We start from the raw sequence: 20437 nt of genomic DNA, 5'->3' as shown, positions 1-20437 counted from the left end.
GGAGAGAGAGTGTGTTAGGATATTTTAGTCATGAAAAAAGTAATTTTCTGCTCCTACTTCTACTTTTTTTGAAAATCTGAAATTTTCTGCTTCTCTGCTTGTGCTTAGGCACTTAGAGCCCGTTTGTATAGTTTGAATTTTTTTTTTAAAAAAATACTTTTGAAAGTGGTGAACTTATTTTAAAAATAAGCAGTTAAGTGTTTGAATAAAAGTACTAAAACTGAAAAAAAAAAATTATTGATGTGCTTGGTAAATAATGCTTTTAAGAACTTTTTTTTGATCAAAATGTCTGAAATATCCTTATAGCTTTTAATATATATATATATATATCTACACATATTAAAAATATTTTTATGAATGACTATTAATTTGTGCGCTAAAAAATCATTTTTTAAGAGTTTAAGTGTTGAATGTTTGTGTTTAAAAAAGATAGTTATATATTAAGAGATTATTTGTTTCTTTATGGTTATGTTAAGATTTCGTATAACATTGATCTGCAATTAAAAAATTATTTATTTTTTCATGGTTATGTTAATAGTATTTATTTTAAAATATTATTTTAATTTTTTTATATTGCATTGTTGAATTTATCGTGATACAATGATGAAATATTTTATATTTGACATTATGTAATAGTAGTAGAAAATGACGCATCTATCCAAACATTATAAGTATTTGTGTAACTTGGAGTTTGAATTTTAAAATTAGTAAAGATGGACAAGAGAAATGTGAAGAGAATTTGGACAATTGTGATAATTGGCTAACAGTTAGTATAATTGCTTATGTGAAGAGAAATGTTACATATTTTGTCCTTGGTATAATTTGAGAGAAATGTGAAAAGAAATGTTACATATTTTGTCCAATTAATTGTCCACTAATTATTCTCTTTACATTAATTGTCCAATAAGGAAATAAATCAAATTATACTAACTTTTCATTCAAACAACTAAATCTTCTTTCCCGCCAACCGAACACCAATAAATGAAAATAATAAGAGCAAAAAAATTAATTATTTGATCAAATATGAATAGATTATAAGTTAGAAAAAAATAAGTTAGGATTTGCTACTTCTTATTTTTGGCTTAAAAAAAGCCAAAATTAACTTTTTTAAACACTTATAAAATTCGCCAAATACCTTTTTAAACAAAAATTAGGTTATAAACTATTTTGACCAACTTTAAGTCAAACACCCACTTAGAAAACTTATGGACGACCCGAACTAACGGGTCCTACCACGTCTAAACAAAGCACAGACAAGTCGGTGCCACTCAACTCTCCCACGTTTGTTGCCTCCTTTACTTCACATTTTATCACATCAAATCTTCCACACACCCCACGTTCTCTGTTTTTCCCCAATCCACGTCTAAGTTACATACAAGCTTAATCCAACATATATATGTAACACAAAAACAATCTTGAAAAGCATAAATACTATATATAGTTGAGTTAATACTCTAATACTCCTAGTCCTATACTAGCTATATTATAAGTGCATGCATAAGTTGTTTCCATCTATGGAAAGTACTGTTATTACTACTGCTGCGGCTGATCATCAAGAGAATAAAAATATGGAGGAGGAATGTACTACGCCAAGGAGCAAAGAATGCCGATTACAAGCGCTGTTAGAGTGTCCGCCGGCGCCCAAGAAGAAAGCGGAATGTCGAAAGAGGGAGATGCCGAAGAATGGTTATTTTAGGCCATCGGATCTTGATTCTATTTTTGATACCGTTACTGCTCCAACTAGTGCATAAAAAGGATAACTTGATACACTAAAGTTTCTTGCTATGTATGAGGAGGATCAAATTACAAGAGTCTATTGTACGTAGTTTTAGATTGTTTTCACGACTTGAAGGAGTACATATTCTTCTTAGTTTACCTTTTGTTCTTGTCTATGTAGATGTTAAGGTAGACAGTAGTTGTTTAGATTAATTACGAATTTAGGATTGATATATTGTTTAGAAAAGAAGGTTTAGATTGTTGAATGTACTTGCTTGCTACATTTAATGAATTTTTGTTCTCATTTTGTTTGGGTGCATGGCTGGAAACTTAACCGAAATTCTTTTCTTCTTTTTTGAAATTGTCCGTTTGTGATTCCGCTAATAATTTGTGTTTGTTTTGCGTAAGTGCTTCTTTGCGACTTTGCTTAGCATCAAGACCGATTAGAGCTCTCTTCAACCAGCTCGATTATAGCTAAATCGATCACGGTTCTAACACACCTATTGATCATTAGCTCGATTATCATTGTTTATGCTTGTGAAAGGAGAGACACTGAGGCAGAGCCCCGAGAATGAGTGAGAGAGCATTCTGCTTTTTTTTTTTTTTTTTTTTTAAAAAAAAAAAAAGTTTTTTGGGGTTGGGCTGGTCGTGGTGGGTTAGTAGGTTTTTAATTATTAAAACTAAATTACATATGATACACATTTATATTTTTATTGTTATCAATTTGATTCGGTTATTTGGTTTTCAAGAAATCAAATGGTAATTTTCTCTTCTTTTTATCTTGCAATTAAAAAAATAATCATCGTTTACCAAATTTTAATCTTCTATTACCAATTATCGTGATAACCATAATATTTTTAGATTATGGAAAAAAATGCCTTAATGATAAGTCATAATCAAGTAAATAAAGTTTACAAAAAATACAAAAAGAAGAAGTCTTGATAAAAATATCATACTTATTTCTTTAAGACTCGTTGGTCTGAAATTTAGGTAAAGGTTAGTCAAATACAAAAAAACAATTCATCTCTTAAAATCAACATTAGACTAATGGGTAACTTGAAAAAATTCAGATAATTCTGTCGTCAAAAATTTAAATTTTATTTGAAGTTTCACGAAAATGTTTGAAATTTCTTGTATCTGAAGTTTCACCCAAATATATGAAGTTGGCTACAGAAATACAACTCTTTCTAGTTTCTAGAAATTAGAAGAGAAAAAAACAATAGCCTTAAGTTACCAACCAACACTTTTTTGGATCATCAGCCCAAAGACTTTGTCAAGATTAACCATTGCAGTTGGTTGAAGCTTCATTGTTTGTGACTAATCAAGCCATAAAACTTGTGAGAGAAGATCAGGAACTGTAATGGAATGTAAAGTGAAGCTTAAGCTTCAATGTACTTATTGAGAGTGTTTATATACAAGTGGAAAGAAGAAGCAAAGAGAAACTAACAACTTGCTAGCTGTATGCCAACTCAGTAACAACTCCACTAACTAATTATCTGACTAACTACTGCACTCTCTAACTAATTACCTGATTAACTACTGCACTAACTATCAGATTTCCTATCTAATTAAATAAGAAATCTCAATACCCCCTCAAGTTGGAGGTGATGAAAGCACAACCAACTTGCTAAGAATAGAAAAGTGTTTGATGCCTGTTAAGGCTTTAGTTAGGATGTCTCCGAGCTGATCATGAGTCACGACATGATTCAATGAGATGAGTCCTTCTTGTAAAATCTTGTGCACATAATGGCAATCCACCTCAATATGTTTTGTTCGTTCATAAAAAATTAGATTTCGAGCTATATGAAGAGCTGCCACAAAATATGGGAATAGGTGTAGGAAAGGGGACAGTCAACTCATGAAGTAACCTGCTCAGCCAGACTAGTTCACCAACAAGCTTTCTCATAGATCTATACTCTGCTTCAGCAGAGGACAAAGATATAGTTTCTTGTTTCTTGGATTTTCAGCTAATGGGACTATTTCCCAACAACACCAAGTAGCCACTTACAGATCATTTTGAGTCAGGGCATGCAGCCCAGACAGAGTCACAATAACCTTTGATAGTGTGATCAACATCCTTGGAAACAAAAAGTCCTAAAGTAGGATCAGATTTGAGGTACCGTAGCAAATGGAATGCAACCTTTAAGTGAGGTTCTCTGGGATCCTGCATGAACTGACTTAAGTGTTGAACGCTATAGGCTATATCAAGTCAAGTATTAGTGAGGAAATTGAGTTTCCCCACTAGCTTTCTATAGTATATGCTATCAGAGAGAATGACCCCCCTCCTTTACTCTCAGCTTCATATTAGGGTCCATAGGGGATGAACAAGCACTATATTGCATGCAATCATATTCTTTCAACAAGTCAACAACAAACTTCCTTTGAGAAATAAGCATACCATCAGAAGTGTGTAGTACCTCCATCCCCAGGAAATAATGCAGGTTTCCCAGATCTTTGATCTTGAATCTCTGATCTAAGAACCTTTTGAGCTCTTCTATTTCTGAAAGGTCATTACCTGTCATGACTATGTCATCAACATAAATGGCCACATATACTGCTGAACTGCCTTTCTTTTTGTAGAATAGAGAATAATCAAGCATGGAATGTACATAGCCTTTAAAGTACAGAACTTTGGTTAATTTTATATAGTATTGTCTGTTGGCTTGTTTCAGGACATAGAGAGACTTTTTAAGCTTGCATACTACATCCGGAGAAGGCAGAACTAGCCCAGGTGTTACTTGTATATAAATTTCTTCATGTAAATCTCCATTAAAGAATGCATTATTTACATCAAGTTGAGCAAGATGCCAACCTTTTTTTACTCCTGTAGCCAATAGTGCTCTCACTGTAGTCGTTTTGACCACAGGGAAAATATTTCAGTGTAATCTACTCCTGCTTATTGAGTGTAACCCTTCACTACTAGTCTTGTTTTGAATCTCTCTATACTTCCATCTGCCTTGTGCTTCAATTTGTATACCCATTTGAACCTATAGCCTTCTTTTCAAGTGAAGAGCTTCGAATTCTTCTATCACAGCTATTTTCCATACTGGATCTACAACAGCTTCTTCATATGAAGTTTGTTCCCTGTCATTACAAATATTTCTAACAAGTATCTGACTCTCTGGATTTAAGACATCAGAAACTTTATGATGCTTATTAGAGAAAAAGGTAGTAAGATATATTATTGTTGTGATATATTGTGTGATTTGAATGAGGCTTCGGGTTAAGTATGGAGTGGATATAATCAACCATATGAGTGGGAGGTTTGTATTTTCTAGTAGATCTTCTAGGTTCACTAGGTTGGTTATCAACTTGAGGATTAGTGTGTATTTGTCTCCTAGTAGATCTTCTAGGTTCAGCAGATTAATGTTGGACTTGAGGATCAATATGAGTAGTTTGGATGTTTGCTTCATTTGTACTGGTTGGAGTGGTGGATGAAGCATGTTCAGGATCAGGTGACAAGTCAGTTAGAGTGATACTTGGTCCCGTAGATTGTGCTGGAGAAGTATGTACATGCACATTATCTAAACCAGGTGACAGATCAATGAAGGGAATAGACTCCGATACAGAAGAAAAAGTAGGTGTACTAACAGAGGAAGTAGGGATAAAGAGAGAAAAGAGAAAGACATTCTCATGAAAGACCATATCTCTTGAAACATATATCTTCTTTATGGCTAGACTTAAGACTTTGTATCCTTCTGTCTCAAAAGAGTATCCTACAAATACATGATGTGTGGTTCTAGGTTGTCGTTTGTCTTTGTGAGGTATAGGTACTGTGGGATAGCAAAGGCAACCAAAGATCCTCATGTGTGAGTATTTAGGAACTTGGTTAAACAAGATTTATATGGTGATTTGCCTCTGAGTTTAGTAGAAGGTAATCTATTGATGATATATGTGGCACATAGTATGCATTCTCCCCAATACTTTTGAGGGAGCTTAGATTGAAACAACAAGGCTCTAGCAATTTCTAATAGATATTTGTGTTTTTTTTCAACTACACTATTTTGTTGTGGTGTATATGGACAGGTTTTATGATGGATTATTCCTTTTGATTGAAACAAAATTATGGATTCAGAATTTACAAACTCTAGTCCATTGTCAGTTCTGATGTTCTTAATGATGGTGTTAAATTAATTTTCTACCATGGAAGTAAATGTTTTGAGCATCTGTAAAGCATTGCTTTTGCAGGCCAGAAGTTGAGTCCAGGTAGACCTGCTAAAGTTATCCACAATGGTGAGGAAGTATTTTTGGTTATATGTTGGTGTGTGATAAGGTCCCTAAAGGTCTATATGAATGAATTATTGATTGAGATGATTATGACTTGCTCAACTTGAGCAGGAACCTCATCAGTAACCGCCATGATGAAGATGAAATTGATAAATTGTAGATAAAACGTGCAGTAGAAATTGGGGAAAACACAGAAATGTTATTTTGCAAGGCAAAAAATAAAGAAAAATAGAGTTTTTCCTTGTACGTAATCAATCAAAGAAAAACTGCGATCACAGATGTGGAACAATTCTACAGAGGTACGTAAATGAGATAGAGAAAATACCAAATCCAGTGGTGGAGTTAACCTGTCTCTGTCTCTGATATTATGTCAAGATTAACCATTGCAGTTGGTTGAAGCTTCATTGTTTGTGACTAATCAAGCCATAAAGCTTGTGAGAGAAGATCAGAAGCTATAATGGAATGTAAAGTGAAGCTTAAGCTTCAATGTATTCATTGAGAGTGTTTATATACAAGTGAAAATAAGAAGCAAAGAGAAACTAACTACTTGCCAGCTCAGTAACAACTCCACTAACTAATTACTCCACTAACTAATTACCTGACTAACTACTGCACTCACTAACTAATTACCTGATTAACTACTGCACTAATTATCAGATTTTCTATCTAATTAAATAAGAAATCTAAATAGATTTTCACAGAAATAGATGTGAACTTGAAGGTTCATTTCCTTTATATATGGGAAAGAATTTAAGTTTTTTGCAGTGTTAGTGTACAAAATATTCTACTACACTATTAGGTAAACTTGACTTGCTATTGTAGGTAGGTGACACTGCCACATTTATAACTGCATGTTCAGGTAGTTCCCCTAAAGGCAGTTAATCAACTACTCTCTCCATTTCAATTTGTTTATTTAAATTTAAATTGATATGGCGTTAAAAGAAAGTAAAGAAATAATTTAAATATTATAATTTTGAACTAAAGATATATGTTGTCAAAAAGAAAAAGAGATGTGATTTATGAAACTGACTAAAAAGAAATAAGACATATTAAAAATGGAGGGTGAGTCTGCATATTTTCCGATATAGAGTTCAAGCCACACATCTCAAGAAATTTTCTTCCTTCACTAGCTGAATCGAAGCCAACCAAGTTCTTTTAAGAGAAATTAAATTATTTCTACCGACTTTGCCATTTAAAAATTACTTATACTTATTTTTTGTGACATCAGACTAATTTCACTCAAAAATTTTAGCTACTCACTACTCCTTTAGTTGTCCCATTCATATATTGGCATTCTGTTTCATCAACAACCAAGTTCCACATACAATAATAAATCCCATGAAATTCAGAAATCGTCTAGTCTATATGTTAAAGAACAAAGCAGATGAATCAAAATTCTTACTGATCTAGAATGCATACAGATAAGTACAACATTCGTGCAGGATCAAAGGCTACACAACATACCTACTATAGTTCCACAAAGTGGTGTCTGGGAGGGCTGAGCATATGCAGACCTTGTTAGAATTATTTATTTCATGTGGACTTAACATTAAATTTTTACTACGTTAAAGAAAATCGAACTGATGTTATTAGTTGGTGGACAACACACAGGCCGTGTGTTCATGTGGATTCCATATGGGCCTGTATCCATTTCATGTTATTGGTGTGGGCTGGCAATAATGTAGGCTTGTAGTAGACCCGTGAGCCCATAATGAGGGGTGGACTAGGTTAAGGCTTTTAAGCCTATAAATATAAGGCTAGGTCCCCTCTCCTGGCTTTAACATAAGATGTATTCCCATAATCTGTCATCCGTCATAAGCAAAGAAGAGGAAGACTCAGCTTTGTTCGTCTTCGATTACGTGATACAATGTCGGACAAAGGTACGCACCTTTTCTCTCGAATATTCCGCTACTTTATTGGTGTTCTTGATTTTATGTAAATTTGTGGTATGTTTCTATGTTGATTTAATACTTGGTATCAGAGCTTTTCAAATAGATCTTGAACTCTATTACTCAGTTCATGAGAAAAATAATTGGAAATAATGATCGTGACGCACTCTGTCTTAAACTTAAATCTAAAATGATTTCCCTTGTCAAAAGTGTGTAAATATGTTTTAAAGTATATTGTTAGTATTTGCAAATTAAAATTGTTTCAGAAGTTTATTTGCAAATTAAAATTATTTCAGAAGTTTTTCACTATCTTGAAAGGCGAAATCATACTTTAAAAGTCAAGATGAGACGTATAATGAGTAGATATAACTTACGTGAGTTCATCTGGGTGAAGGTATTAAAATATCCATGTACATTCTTAATCATGTCCCTAAAATTCCTTTTGAGTTGTGGGTCAATAGAAAACTCAGTTTAAATTATTTTTGAGTTTGGGGATGTCTTGCGGAAGTAAAATATATATAACTGAATCTAGAACCTCGCTTGTTTTTTTTTCATTGGTTATCGAGCTCATTCTAAATGATATGGGTTCTACTGTCCTTCAAGGTGAACCAGAATAGTTGAATCTTAAAATGCAAAATTTCTTATATGTGGGACTATCCTAAACTCTGTAGGCATAAATTTAGCGATTAAACAAGTATTTAAGGTATTTAATTTTGTACATGAGATGGGTTTTTCAATTGTTGAAGAGCATGCATTGTAAGCCCCATATTATGATGAGATTTTATATAAACAATGAGGTTGTTTTCCCTAAACTTGAATTATTTTTATGTGTACATGTGTTATTAGTTTGAAAAGTTATATGAGAGCATGACTTGCGTAATTACCTCTCTTGTTATGAAACTCATTGTCCTAACAATGTTATGAATTGTTATTGTTTTATAAATGAATGAGAGGGGTTTCTTTCTTGATTCACAAATGCTCATATTTTCTAATAAAGAATTTGCATGTGAATGATTAAAAAGATGACCACTGTATAATAAACTATTAAAAAGGGAGTAGTTTGCATAAGTTTTCATGTGTTTTGAAACAAGAACTCCCTCATGTAATGTTTAAATATTTTGGGTGGTCATCAACATGCTTTTAAATAGGGTCAGGATAACAAAAGCCATGGTAAAGATCAGACTGATTATCCTGGGACCAATAACATAGTTAAAGGGGAGGACATTATAATTGACCATATACCTATCGATTTGATGCTTTCTGATCCACTAACCAGGGCCTAAGACCCATGGTTTTTATGCAACATATTTAGAATATGGGTATTGTTGAGTCATTTGATTTGTTGGGTTAGTAGGAGTATTTAATATTATTATTCATTTGTCATTAGACTACTTGTCTTATTGTTTCGGGATTATGGTGATATTATCTCTTGAATTGACATTTATATCATGGTAGATTTTGCTATCAGTTATGTTGATGATTGTAACGCCCCGAATCTAGTACCCAAAATGCTACATGGTGCTCATGACCCCGAAGGACCACAAGCTAACCCATGACTAATATCTGTAACTGGGCACTGCATAATATACTGTATAAATACAAAAAAAGGCTGAAAATTCATGAGGTTCAAATATCTGATAAAACATAACATTTGGAAATACAGTATATCAATACCAAAACAAAACTGAAATAATTATTTGAACATGCTATAGTCTGGAAGCCTCTAAACTGTCTAAAAACTGTGGAGTTGATGGGACATGTCCCCAACTAACTCCGAACTAATGAAATAATAAAGTAATAAAATAATCATGCTATCCTCGAATGATGAGGACTCACTACTAGTCTAGCTACTGAATGTCTGATCTACTAAGGATGCTCTGGAGCTCATGCTTCTGAACGTAGGTATCAAAACACCATAGCGCAAATGCGTCAGTACGATTAAATGTATTGGTATGCAAGTGAGGTAGGCTGAATGCAAGGGGTTTATATGAATGAACAATACTTACTGACTGAAAAAACATAAACGTGATAACACATACATGAATATGTGAACTGTAACTGAGATCATGACATCACTGAATCTAAATACTGATAACATAAGTTTCGTATAACTGATATACTATTGTCTGAATGACTGTGTCTGACTGTCCTATTTTTGATGGAACTAGCTAAGTTTCGTACTGAGTTGGGTGGCTGTATCTGACAGTCCTGAATTCTGTAGAACTATTTGAGTTCTATTACTGAGACTAAGACTGAGACTGTAACAGTGGGAAGTAGTCATCTAACTAACATGCCCCAAATAAGATAATATAATTGAGTTGGGGTCCAATCTGTAACCCCAATTAGAAGGGTGTCAATACCGCGCCACTGGTAAGGACAAACTGTGAGTAATCCCTTATCTAATAGATACTATAAGGAGAATGGTGGGACCCTCATCTAACAGGTTAAGTCACCTCATCAACCCTCATCTAACAGGTTAGATGTCTCAACTTACGCTGGCTATATAGTTTTGGAGCACAAGGATTGCTTCTAAGAATCACACCCTTTACTCACAGGTGAGTTCCCATCCTTGGGCTCACTCGGTGCTAAATCCTGCTCTCATCTGATTAGACACTAAATTAATTATACTAAAATGACTGGACTGAGTTCCCTGAGTTCTGGTAATTGACTGAGATTACTGAGATTACTGAGTTTTCCTGAGTCATGAGACTGACTGAACTCTACTAAACATGGCTTGACTGAGAGTATCTTGGAAACTGACACTGGCTCTAGGTACACAGCTAAATTGTCGGGTACAAGTACCCCCAGGACTCGATAGCATGAAACTGACAAGACATGACACTTCCTAGACTCACGACCATAATCAACAATCCATAATACAAACATTAGGGAATTTTATGAGGCACTTGATTATCATGGATTGGTACGTGAATAGGAATACATATAACCATGTCATAATTTCATAGGGCTAATCTCATGAACAATCCATCAAACAATTTCAGTGCATAACAATAGCATAGAAGTTATTTTGAACATAAGGGTAAAGCATGTGTTCATCAATTTGGTCATAATTGAGTCCTAAAGCATTATTCTTATTCTCTTGGGCAAATTATCAAACACATTGCATGCACAACCTTAGGCTTAGGCATATACACTAGTTTATACATTATGGTTACTTTAATCAACTCAATTTAAAAGTTTCCAAACCCATATACTAGCATAATTTCATGAAAAGTACATAAAGACTCCAACTTGGGATTCATACAACCACATCAACATAATTAAAATCAACTCACCACATGGAAATCACAATTCATGATTTTAAAAATGGGATTCTTGAGCTTCATAGGTGAAATAAACCCATGAATCAACACATTACATACCTGGGTGGATGATTTCTTGAAGATTGATGGAAGAAAGCTTAAATTCTTAACTTGGGATTAAACACCTAGGGTTTCTTGTTCTTGGGGATTGATCTTTGAGAGAAACCCTAATTTGGTGTTGTGGATGAATAATGAAGTTATGAGCTCTGGTTTGGTATAATTAGGGGTTAAAATAGGTGAAAAAGATCCAAATATCCTTTTAAAAATGGCTTAAAATTACTGATCGGGAGTGGCGATGGTTTGGGCGACGGTCTGTCGCTAGCTCGATGGTCCGTCGATCCTGACCATCACACTTGGCTGGAAGATGGGTTCATTGCCTTAGTCACGACGGCTTGGGCGATGGTCCATCGGTCCTGACCGTCGCACTTGGCTAGAAGACGGGTTCACTACCTTAGTAACGACGGTTTGGGCGATGGTCTGTCACTAGCTCGACGGTCCGTCGGCCTTACCATCGCTTCTGAGCAGTTCTGATAGCTCTCTGTAAAACGTCCATAACTTTTTACTTCGATACCAAATTTGAACGAAATTAGTATCGTTGGAAAGCTAATTTAATTTTTCATATGATAAAAATTTGAAATTGGGGAAATTCTATCTGATTTAAATATTAATCATTTAGGAAGTCATCACTAACTCTTCTGGAGACTAGATCTGACTTAAAGAAAGTTTGGGGTATTACAATAATATTTTAATTGCTAGTAATAATTTGGGACTGTTGTATGAAACTAAACAAAATATTTGATTTGAAAGATCTAAGAGAGGCATCATTTGTTCTGGGCATTGAGATTAGACGAGATAGATCTCGTAAGTTATTGGGGCTTTCACAAAAGGCCTACATTGATCGTATTTTGAAAAGGATTTCAAATAAAAAATTATAAGCTCGGTGATGTCCCTGTGGTGAAAGGTGACAAGTTAAGCTAGACTTGTGTCTCAAAAATGATCTTCAGAAAGATTCTATCAAAAATGTGCCTTATTGAAGTGTTTTTCCGTTGCATTTCTTGTTTACAGAGTGTTAATTTTATTTATTTTTTGATATTGGCTGAAGTAAAGTTGGCTAAATTAAAGTCATCTTAAGAACGTGTTCTGGCGGCTATGTTACTAAAGATTCATTCATTTAGTTAGTTACATATGCTTAGATTAAATAATATAAAAGGTTATTTATTTTAATGATTTTTTTTTAAAAAAAAATTAAGCTATTGTTTATAAAAGATGTCGAGTTGCTATTTATTTATTGATTGATTCTATTTGAATTTGGTTTCATTTGAATTGTATCTAAATCAGATTTATAATATTTTTAATTGAGTGGACACTTACTGTGTCACATGAGCAAATCAAGCAATGGCATGTCGAATCCCTGAGATTGAATTTGTTTTGTAAATTAGGGTAAATAGTGTACACCAAAGTGACCTATTTTCTTTGTTTATGAGACTTATTTAATCTATTTCGAGGGATATCACTAATTTAGAACATGCAATAATCTTCCCAAAAGAGATTTATTGTGTGTTTTAAATTAGTGTTGTGATGAGCCCCATTATGTGAAAATATTTTAATTTTAGTAAATTTATCTGCCCAAAGGGGATAGGTTTCTAATATAGAAAATATTTTTGCCCTGCCCAAAGGGGGGTTACTTGTTGATGTTGCGGGACTCATCATTGTGATAAGATTATTATTTTTATGCCTTGCTATTTTGATAAATTCATTCATGTTATTTTGTGAAAAGTTACCATTTATTTGAAGAATAACAATATTGAAAATGTGGTTCTGTTGGGCTCTAACTTCAAGCGATGGAAAGAAGATCTTGAATTTACTTTGGGCATGGCTGACATAGATTAAGCCTTGCGTGAGGATGAGCTTCCAGCTCTCATTGATTTTAGTACAGCTGCTGAAAAAGAATTTTATGCTAAATGGGAGAGATCAAATAGGCTATACATCCTTACCTTTAGGAGGTCGATTGTTGAGCACCTCAAAAGTGGCTTCCCTGAAACTATCAATGCCAAAAATTTTCTTGCCCAAGTGGAAAAAAGGTATCTTGTATCCAATAAGGTTGAGACTGGAGATCTAATGAATAAATTTATAGAGATGAGGTATGACTTTACTGGGGTGTTAGAGATTACATACTTAAGATGGTCCACATTCAGTCCAAACTGAAAACTCTTGAAATAACTCTTTCCGATATTTACATTGTTCACTCTACTCTTAACTCTTTACCTGTTGAGTTTAACCAAATGAAAACTGCCTATAATACTCAGGATGAATCTTGATCAATCAATGATCTCATCTCCAAATGTATTGTTAAAGAGGAAAAAAGTTAAAAGGGATAAGGGTGAGATTGTCATGTTAGCTTCTTATGATTCCAAAGTAACCTCTTACAAGGGACCTAGAAAGTTTGAAAGATCTAATAATCATACTTTTAAGAAGGAGTCAAAAGAAGGTAATAATCTAGTTATTGTTTGTTTTGAGTCACACTTTGTAGTTGTCCCCATTAATTCTTTGTGGTTTAATAGTGAAGCTACTGCTCATGTTGCCATTTCCTTGCAGTGGTTCAAAAACAAAAGGAACCCAAAGAAACAGAGTCAAGAATTAGAGTCGCCACGGATGTCCAAGTTGAAGTAGAGTTCATAGGAACTGTAGTTTTAGACTTAGAAACTGGTTATAAGTTTGTTCTTGAAAATACTCTCTATGTATCGTCTTTTAGACAAAATTTTATTTCTATTCCAATTTTAGACAGATTTGGTTATGGTTTTAATTCTCCCAAAGTTAATTTACTTTTGAACTCCCGAGTTATTGGTCATGGAATCTTACCTTGTGGTTTGTTTAAAATTTCCTTGACTTGTGATTTTGAATACAACTCTTTTAATTCTAAAATTATTGGGTCTAAACGATTAATTTTAAACGAAAAAATTGGACATGTTATGGCTAAACGTTTAGGTCATATCTCTAAAGATAGAGTTTATAGATTGGTTAAGTCTAATATTTTACCTTCTCTTGATTTTGGGGACATAGAAACATGTATTGATTGCATTAGAGGAAAGTTGATAAAAAAAAGAATGTTACTCATAGTTCTGATTTGTTGAAAATCATTCACACAGACATAAGTGGTCTGTATTCTACTCTAATAGGTGGTTCAAGTTATTTTATCATCTTCATTGATGACTTTCTTCGATATGGTTCTGTTTTTTCTTATTAAAGAAAAATTAGATTCTCTTGAAATGTTCAAAGTGTTTAAAACTGAAGTAGAGAAACAACTGGAAAGTGAGGTCTGATCGAAGGGGTGAGTAAATAGGTAATAAATGAGACCCTTTGATCTTGAGCTACATCAGATGGATGTAAAGACAGTCTTTTGAATGGTGATCTTAATGAAGAGGTTTACATGCAACAACATTGTGCTGTTTTTTTTTTTTTTTGGTAAAGGCAGTGAGCATCTCGTGTGTAAGTTAAAGAAATATATCTATGGCTTGAAGCAAACTTCTCGACAGTAGTACTAGAAGTTCGATGAAATTATCACTTTTATAGGATTTGGGGAGAACAAGATTGATCATTGCATCTATCTTAAGATCAGTAGGAGTAAGTTCATCTCACTCTTTATGTTGTTGATTATTATTGTGCACACTTTAATATTGTTTTATTATATTAAGGCTTTTGCTTTACATGTTGGCTATGTCTCATATTGATAAGATCATATTATTGTTTTATTGGATCTTTCTTTTGGAGACATCTATGGTATATCATTCTACCTTGTGAATTTTCTGGTTGTTGCACCATGTAATATGTTGCATACATTGAACCTTGAAAATCAAGATTTTCTGGCGGAGCACATGTTGTTTCAGTACTCACACATGTTGTAACAGAAAATCGCGGTGACGATTTTTTGATGGTACGCATATTAATTTTAAGCGTACATGTTGATATGAAAAATCATTGAAGGACTAACAATGAAATAGCCTCGATTTGGAGTCCATGTTGGCTATTTCTTGCTACACTACCACATCATTTGGTTTATGTCTACAAAACTTCAATGTTTGTAATTGTGGATTGGTCTTGTATTGTTGATTGATGCAAGTACTGCTGCAGTTCAACAATGATGTTTTGCTTGACTAAACTATGTTGGAGATGGCGTTCCACCACTAAATGTTTATGGCCACTGTCTATTCAACCCGAGAGTCATTTTCATAAAAATAAGTTTTTCAAAACTTTTCTTTAAAAGTTAACGTTGTCCAAGTAGGAGAATGTTAGAATTATTTATTTTATGTGGACTTAACATTAACTTTTTATTACGTTAAAGTAAACGGGGCTGATATTATAAGTTGGTGGACAAGACACAGGTCGTGTATTCATGCGGATTCCATATGGACTTGTATCCATTTCATGTTATTGGTGTGGGCTAGCAATAGTGTAAGCCTGTAGTAGACCTGTGAGTCCATAATGAGGATGCACTAGGTTAAGGCTTTTAAGCCTATAAATATAAGGTTAGGTCCCCTTTCCTGGCTTTAACATAAGACGTATTTCAATAATCTATCAACCGTCAGAAGCAAAGGAGAGGAAGACTCATCCTTGTTCACCTTCAGTTACGTGGTATAATGGCAGACAAGTAAACCGGGTTGATGTTATTAGTTGGTAGACAAGACACATGTCGTGTATTCATGTGGATTTTATATGGGTCTGTATCCATTTCATGTTATTGGTGTGGGCTAACAATAGTGTACGCCTGTAGTAAACCTGTGAGCCCATAATGGGAGTGCACTAGGTTAAGGCTTTTAAGCCTATAAATATAAAGCTAGGTCCCCTTTCCAGACTTTAAGACGTATTCTCATAATCTGTCAGCCGTCATAAGCAAAGGAGCGGAAGACTCAACCTTGTTCGTCATCGGTTATCTGATATAATGGCGGATAAAGGTACGCACCTTTCCTCTCACATATTCTGCTACTTTATAGGTTTTCTTGATTTTATGTGAATCTGTGGTGTGTTTCTATGTTGATTTAACAGACCTTACCCCTACCATGGAGGTGGAGAGGCTGATTACGATAGATGCGAGATCAAAAGCTAGTAAATAGAAAGTAGAAGAGTTTTCGAGCTACAGAAGCACTGTCCTGCAAGAAAATTTAGCCACATTTCTCAAGAAGAGAATTGATTTTATAAAGATACTAAAGATGAATTAGGCAAGCAAAAGCTTCTGTACAATAACCATTTGGGGCAGTTACATTACCAAGTTCTCATATTTGTTTCTGTTGCTACAAGGGATGCATACAATAGCAAATAATAGCACCATATAAACAAGCCATTTGAAACCAATTATTAACGACATATAAGCCAGCCTTTCGAACTGAATGGTTTCTGTTACATCATAAGCATGGAAAAGTACTGCTCAAACTCTTTATCAATGGTTAGTTTCGTGGAACTTGGCTGTGAATCTGCATCAAAAGAGAAATATGTATCATCTAAGCAAGCCAAAAAACCACGTATTCTGTACAAAAATACATGGACAGATGAGAGGCATGCAACTAATGGTGCAAAGAGGTTTTCATTTTTGACTGAACATGCTATCGGCTAACTATGAAAGGTGAAGATGATGAGATAACTAGAACTTGGACAGTTGAACAACAACTACAACATTACCTCGTGTAATCCCACAAGTGGGGTCTAGGGAGGGTAGAGGTTACACAGACCTTACCCCTACCTTGGAAGGTAGAGAGGTTGTTTCCGATAGACCCATGGCTCAAGAAAAAGCATATCAAGGCAGATACTATAGAAAGCATAACAAAAAAGATAATCTAATAAAATAGTGTGATAATCGACATACAAGAGACCCCTTGAACAGCTCAAAGACCAAATATTTAAGAACCCCTATCAGCCTCACAACTCTCATGAGAAAGAAAAGGAAAAGAGAAAGTGGAAAACTAAGTTACCTTGGTTAACAGTCCATCTTCCTGATGAAAGAACATAATTGTTTGGATTCACATTGGAGTTTAGCAAATTTTCAAGTTCTTTTTCCATTGCCAGCTCAATGTCCTCAGTTCTGCATTCTGCGCAAGTGCAATCCCCATGATTCCCAAATCCCAACAAATGCTCCTCATAATCCATTGATGGGTGGCATCCAGAACCATGATGTAGAATACCCCATCCTCTGCCAGTAGGGGATTGCTCTGACCTATCAGGCATTAATTTTGTTATTGATCTGCTCTCCAAAGAATAAAGGACATTTCTGGACCAGTCACCACCCAAATTAACAGATGACGTTGAAGCCTGATCGGACGAACATGATTTCAGATATCCAGGATGAATTTTAGCCTCGTGAGACGTGACAGAGTCAGCATCTCCAGAGAAGCAATTGCTGCCATTCTCAGATTCGAGTTCTGAATCATCATCCTGGACCCTTGCAGCATTTTCTACTGTACTCATGCATGCCAAAGACTCCTTAGCCTCTACGCCAGGATGTGAAGAACTACATTCAGCAGAACTATGATACGAGCACACATGTTTTGGTAGAGGCATTCCCAATTGTTCAGCTTGAAACTTTCTTTTCTTATTTAAGTACGCAAGGCTGGTAGGTAGCAACTTGCTCATATCAACACTGGTACAATAAGCAAACCAGTATGAGGATGTGAAACATAGATTTGGTCCAGTATAGAATAATTCAAAATATGAAGTCATAGTCATATATGATCCGTTTCAAAGGGCTAGAGGAAAATTTAAGTATCAACCAATACAAACATGCAGACAACCTTCTCTTACTTGGTTGAAGTTTGAAAAGCAGATTTCATGGAAATAAATTAAAATTTGAAAGCTACATCTAAGCATACAGAAACTTAGTTCACATTAGTTCATCTTTTACAATGATGCAGCATATGCTAACCACTTGTTTTAGGAATAGGTAGAAAATCTACATCAGAAACAACCTCTCGAATCATAACAGGAAAGTGCAAAACTGACACAGGCTGAAACTAAGTTTGGAAGAGCTACAATACACATTTTCACCGCAATGACAATAACTGCACTTTATTGTTCTTCTCTATACTACTGAGTACGCTCCATCTGAACTCAATGAGTTCAAAAACTTAAGATCCACAACTGTGTTGAGGCTACTGTTGATGGACTCCGTTTCTCACATTAAGACTTGGAAGATTAAGGAAAAGAAGGACGTCATTTTTGTATGAACTTTTGTTTCTCACTTTTTCCTTTTCATTATTGGTATAAGTTTGCTTCAATATCTACGCTTCAAATATATTCGGTATTTGAGGGACAAAAGCTGTGAAAGCATGCCAAGCTGATTCTAGAAGATTGTAAGATTGTTGCGGTCACACTTGAAAAAACATATCCTTTTATTTCAGTCACTGGAATTGAGATATCTTGGTAAGTCTCCTGCTAATATAGTTCATCTCTTTTCTTATCCATTTGAGATGCATAAATGATGCTGAAGTAATACCTTTGTTTACCGTACTCTCCAAATTTCTCATGTCGGATCCTCCAAAAAATGCACTAGTTTTGGAAAATCCGACACACAACCAACTGCATTTTTGGAGAGTCCGAGCAACATTTAATAATGCCACGGAATGCTTCATAAAGTATTGATAACCTAGAATCAAACTCCCTCCACCCTTAACACAGCCACAAGTCTCAGGTTCGAGCTCTAGGAATAGAACAATTCCCAGTAGGAAGTCTTCCCCTTAAATGATTTGTAGGCAAAACGAACCTAGATTAGTTAGGCCCAGTGAGTTCCAAATACCAAATGGCTGAAAAGAAAAAAAAAAAAGATAGCCCGGAATCAAACAGCATAATCTACTGATCACTTCTTATTGGGAGTAGCGAAGGGATTATAAGATGAGGAATAGAACCTACGGACGAGCTGAAAGGTCACTTAGTCAACTTAGTCGACCAACTAAGCTACTAGATTACTCGTAATCTACGAATCGAAGTATATCTGTAAATAGCATTTGAAAATATAGTGGAACTGAATTTCTCAAATTTCACAAACAGGAAAAATACCCAAATTTTAAATACTTGGCATAAAAGTTAAATTTGATGATCCATCTTTTTTCTAGCTTAATACTTTTTAGAGTAATTAAAAAAAAAAAAAAAAAAGTAACTAACTCTAAAGAAAGTAGATCCATCAAAAAATACAACTACATCAACTAGTTGACTAACTTGAATAAGCCAAATAAACTTAACTAAAATCCAAGTAGCAGTGAACTAACAAACATAAATTAAATAAAAAAGAGACCCAAATTAATTTTAAAAAACCTGTTGATATGAGGACAGATATGCATATCTTCATCCTCCATATTTTTTGCAGCTCGAAAAAAAATGAAGGAATTTAGGTGTACGGATTATTATGACCCATTGGGAGAATGCAGAAAGTAGATGGGGAGATGGGGGGTGAAGGTGACACTAGACTATATTATTATACTATATGATGAAGTTGGAATTTAATTATAATCCACTATACCTGCATCAAATTATGTAAATGATTGCACTTAAATTATACTCCGTTTTAATTTATCTGAAGTTTTTTTAACTGTATATGGAATTTAAATTTTCATTTTAAGAATTATATTATACATATTTGTGTGATTGTAATAACAATAATAATGCATTCAATATAATTTCATCAGTGCAATTTGAGGAAAAATGATGTATACACAGTCTTTACTTTTATCCCGTAAATTATTTTATTAAAAAAAATTTAATTATTGGAGTATTAATTTTTTATTTTTTATTTTTAGTTCTTAGTTGGTTATTGGAGGCATGGCAGTACAATTATCTATCTCAGTACCAAATTTATGAAATTCCATCACTCGAGTTTGCAGCACGTGCACTCTTCACTACTTCCTTTTTTTGGGGGGCGTGGGGGTGGGGGGAGGGTTTAGAGGAGGTTCTATTTTACTTGCATCCGTTTCACTTTATTTTTTCGTAATTTACTTGATACAAAACTATATATAAATTTTTTTTAAAGAGAATACTTTATTAAGGGGTGTTTGGTCGAAAAAGAGTTATTCTAAAATTAGTTATTTCATTACTATAATATAAATGAGAAAAAATAATCTCGAGACTAAGTTATACTACCTCCAACCAATCGATAAAATAATTCTATATTTTATTCTAAAATTATTATGTCTTATATCTCACACCAAACTCCTAGTATTGATGCGGCCAAGCTAAAATGGAGATTGCGGCAGCATTGTATGGAGCAATGATATACTCAATTTGGCAACCTAGAGATTACAAGATTTT

General features: G+C 34.2%; 1 protein-coding gene across 1 annotated transcript; it reads right to left on the bottom strand.

Moving 5' to 3' along the window:
• Window positions 1-16364: 16364 nt before the first annotated feature.
• On the bottom strand, window positions 16365-19826 carry LOC107843316 (protein FAR-RED-ELONGATED HYPOCOTYL 1-LIKE). Its single transcript, XM_016687551.2, has 3 exons — window positions 19448-19826; window positions 17116-17780; window positions 16365-16620 (listed from the first exon to the last, which is right to left on the bottom strand). The coding sequence occupies exons 1-3, from the start codon at window positions 19486-19488 to the stop codon at window positions 16547-16549; spliced, it is 780 nt and encodes a 259-aa protein (XP_016543037.2). The 5' UTR covers window positions 19489-19826; the 3' UTR covers window positions 16365-16546.
• Between the last annotated feature and the right edge of the window lie 611 nt (window positions 19827-20437).

The sequence above is a fragment of the Capsicum annuum genome, chromosome 10, assembly GCF_002878395.1.
Source record: "Capsicum annuum cultivar UCD-10X-F1 chromosome 10, UCD10Xv1.1, whole genome shotgun sequence".
Classification (NCBI taxonomy): domain Eukaryota; kingdom Viridiplantae; phylum Streptophyta; class Magnoliopsida; order Solanales; family Solanaceae; genus Capsicum; species Capsicum annuum.
Note: the sequence above shows the minus strand (reverse complement) of the source record. Positions and strands in the feature narration are given on the sequence as shown.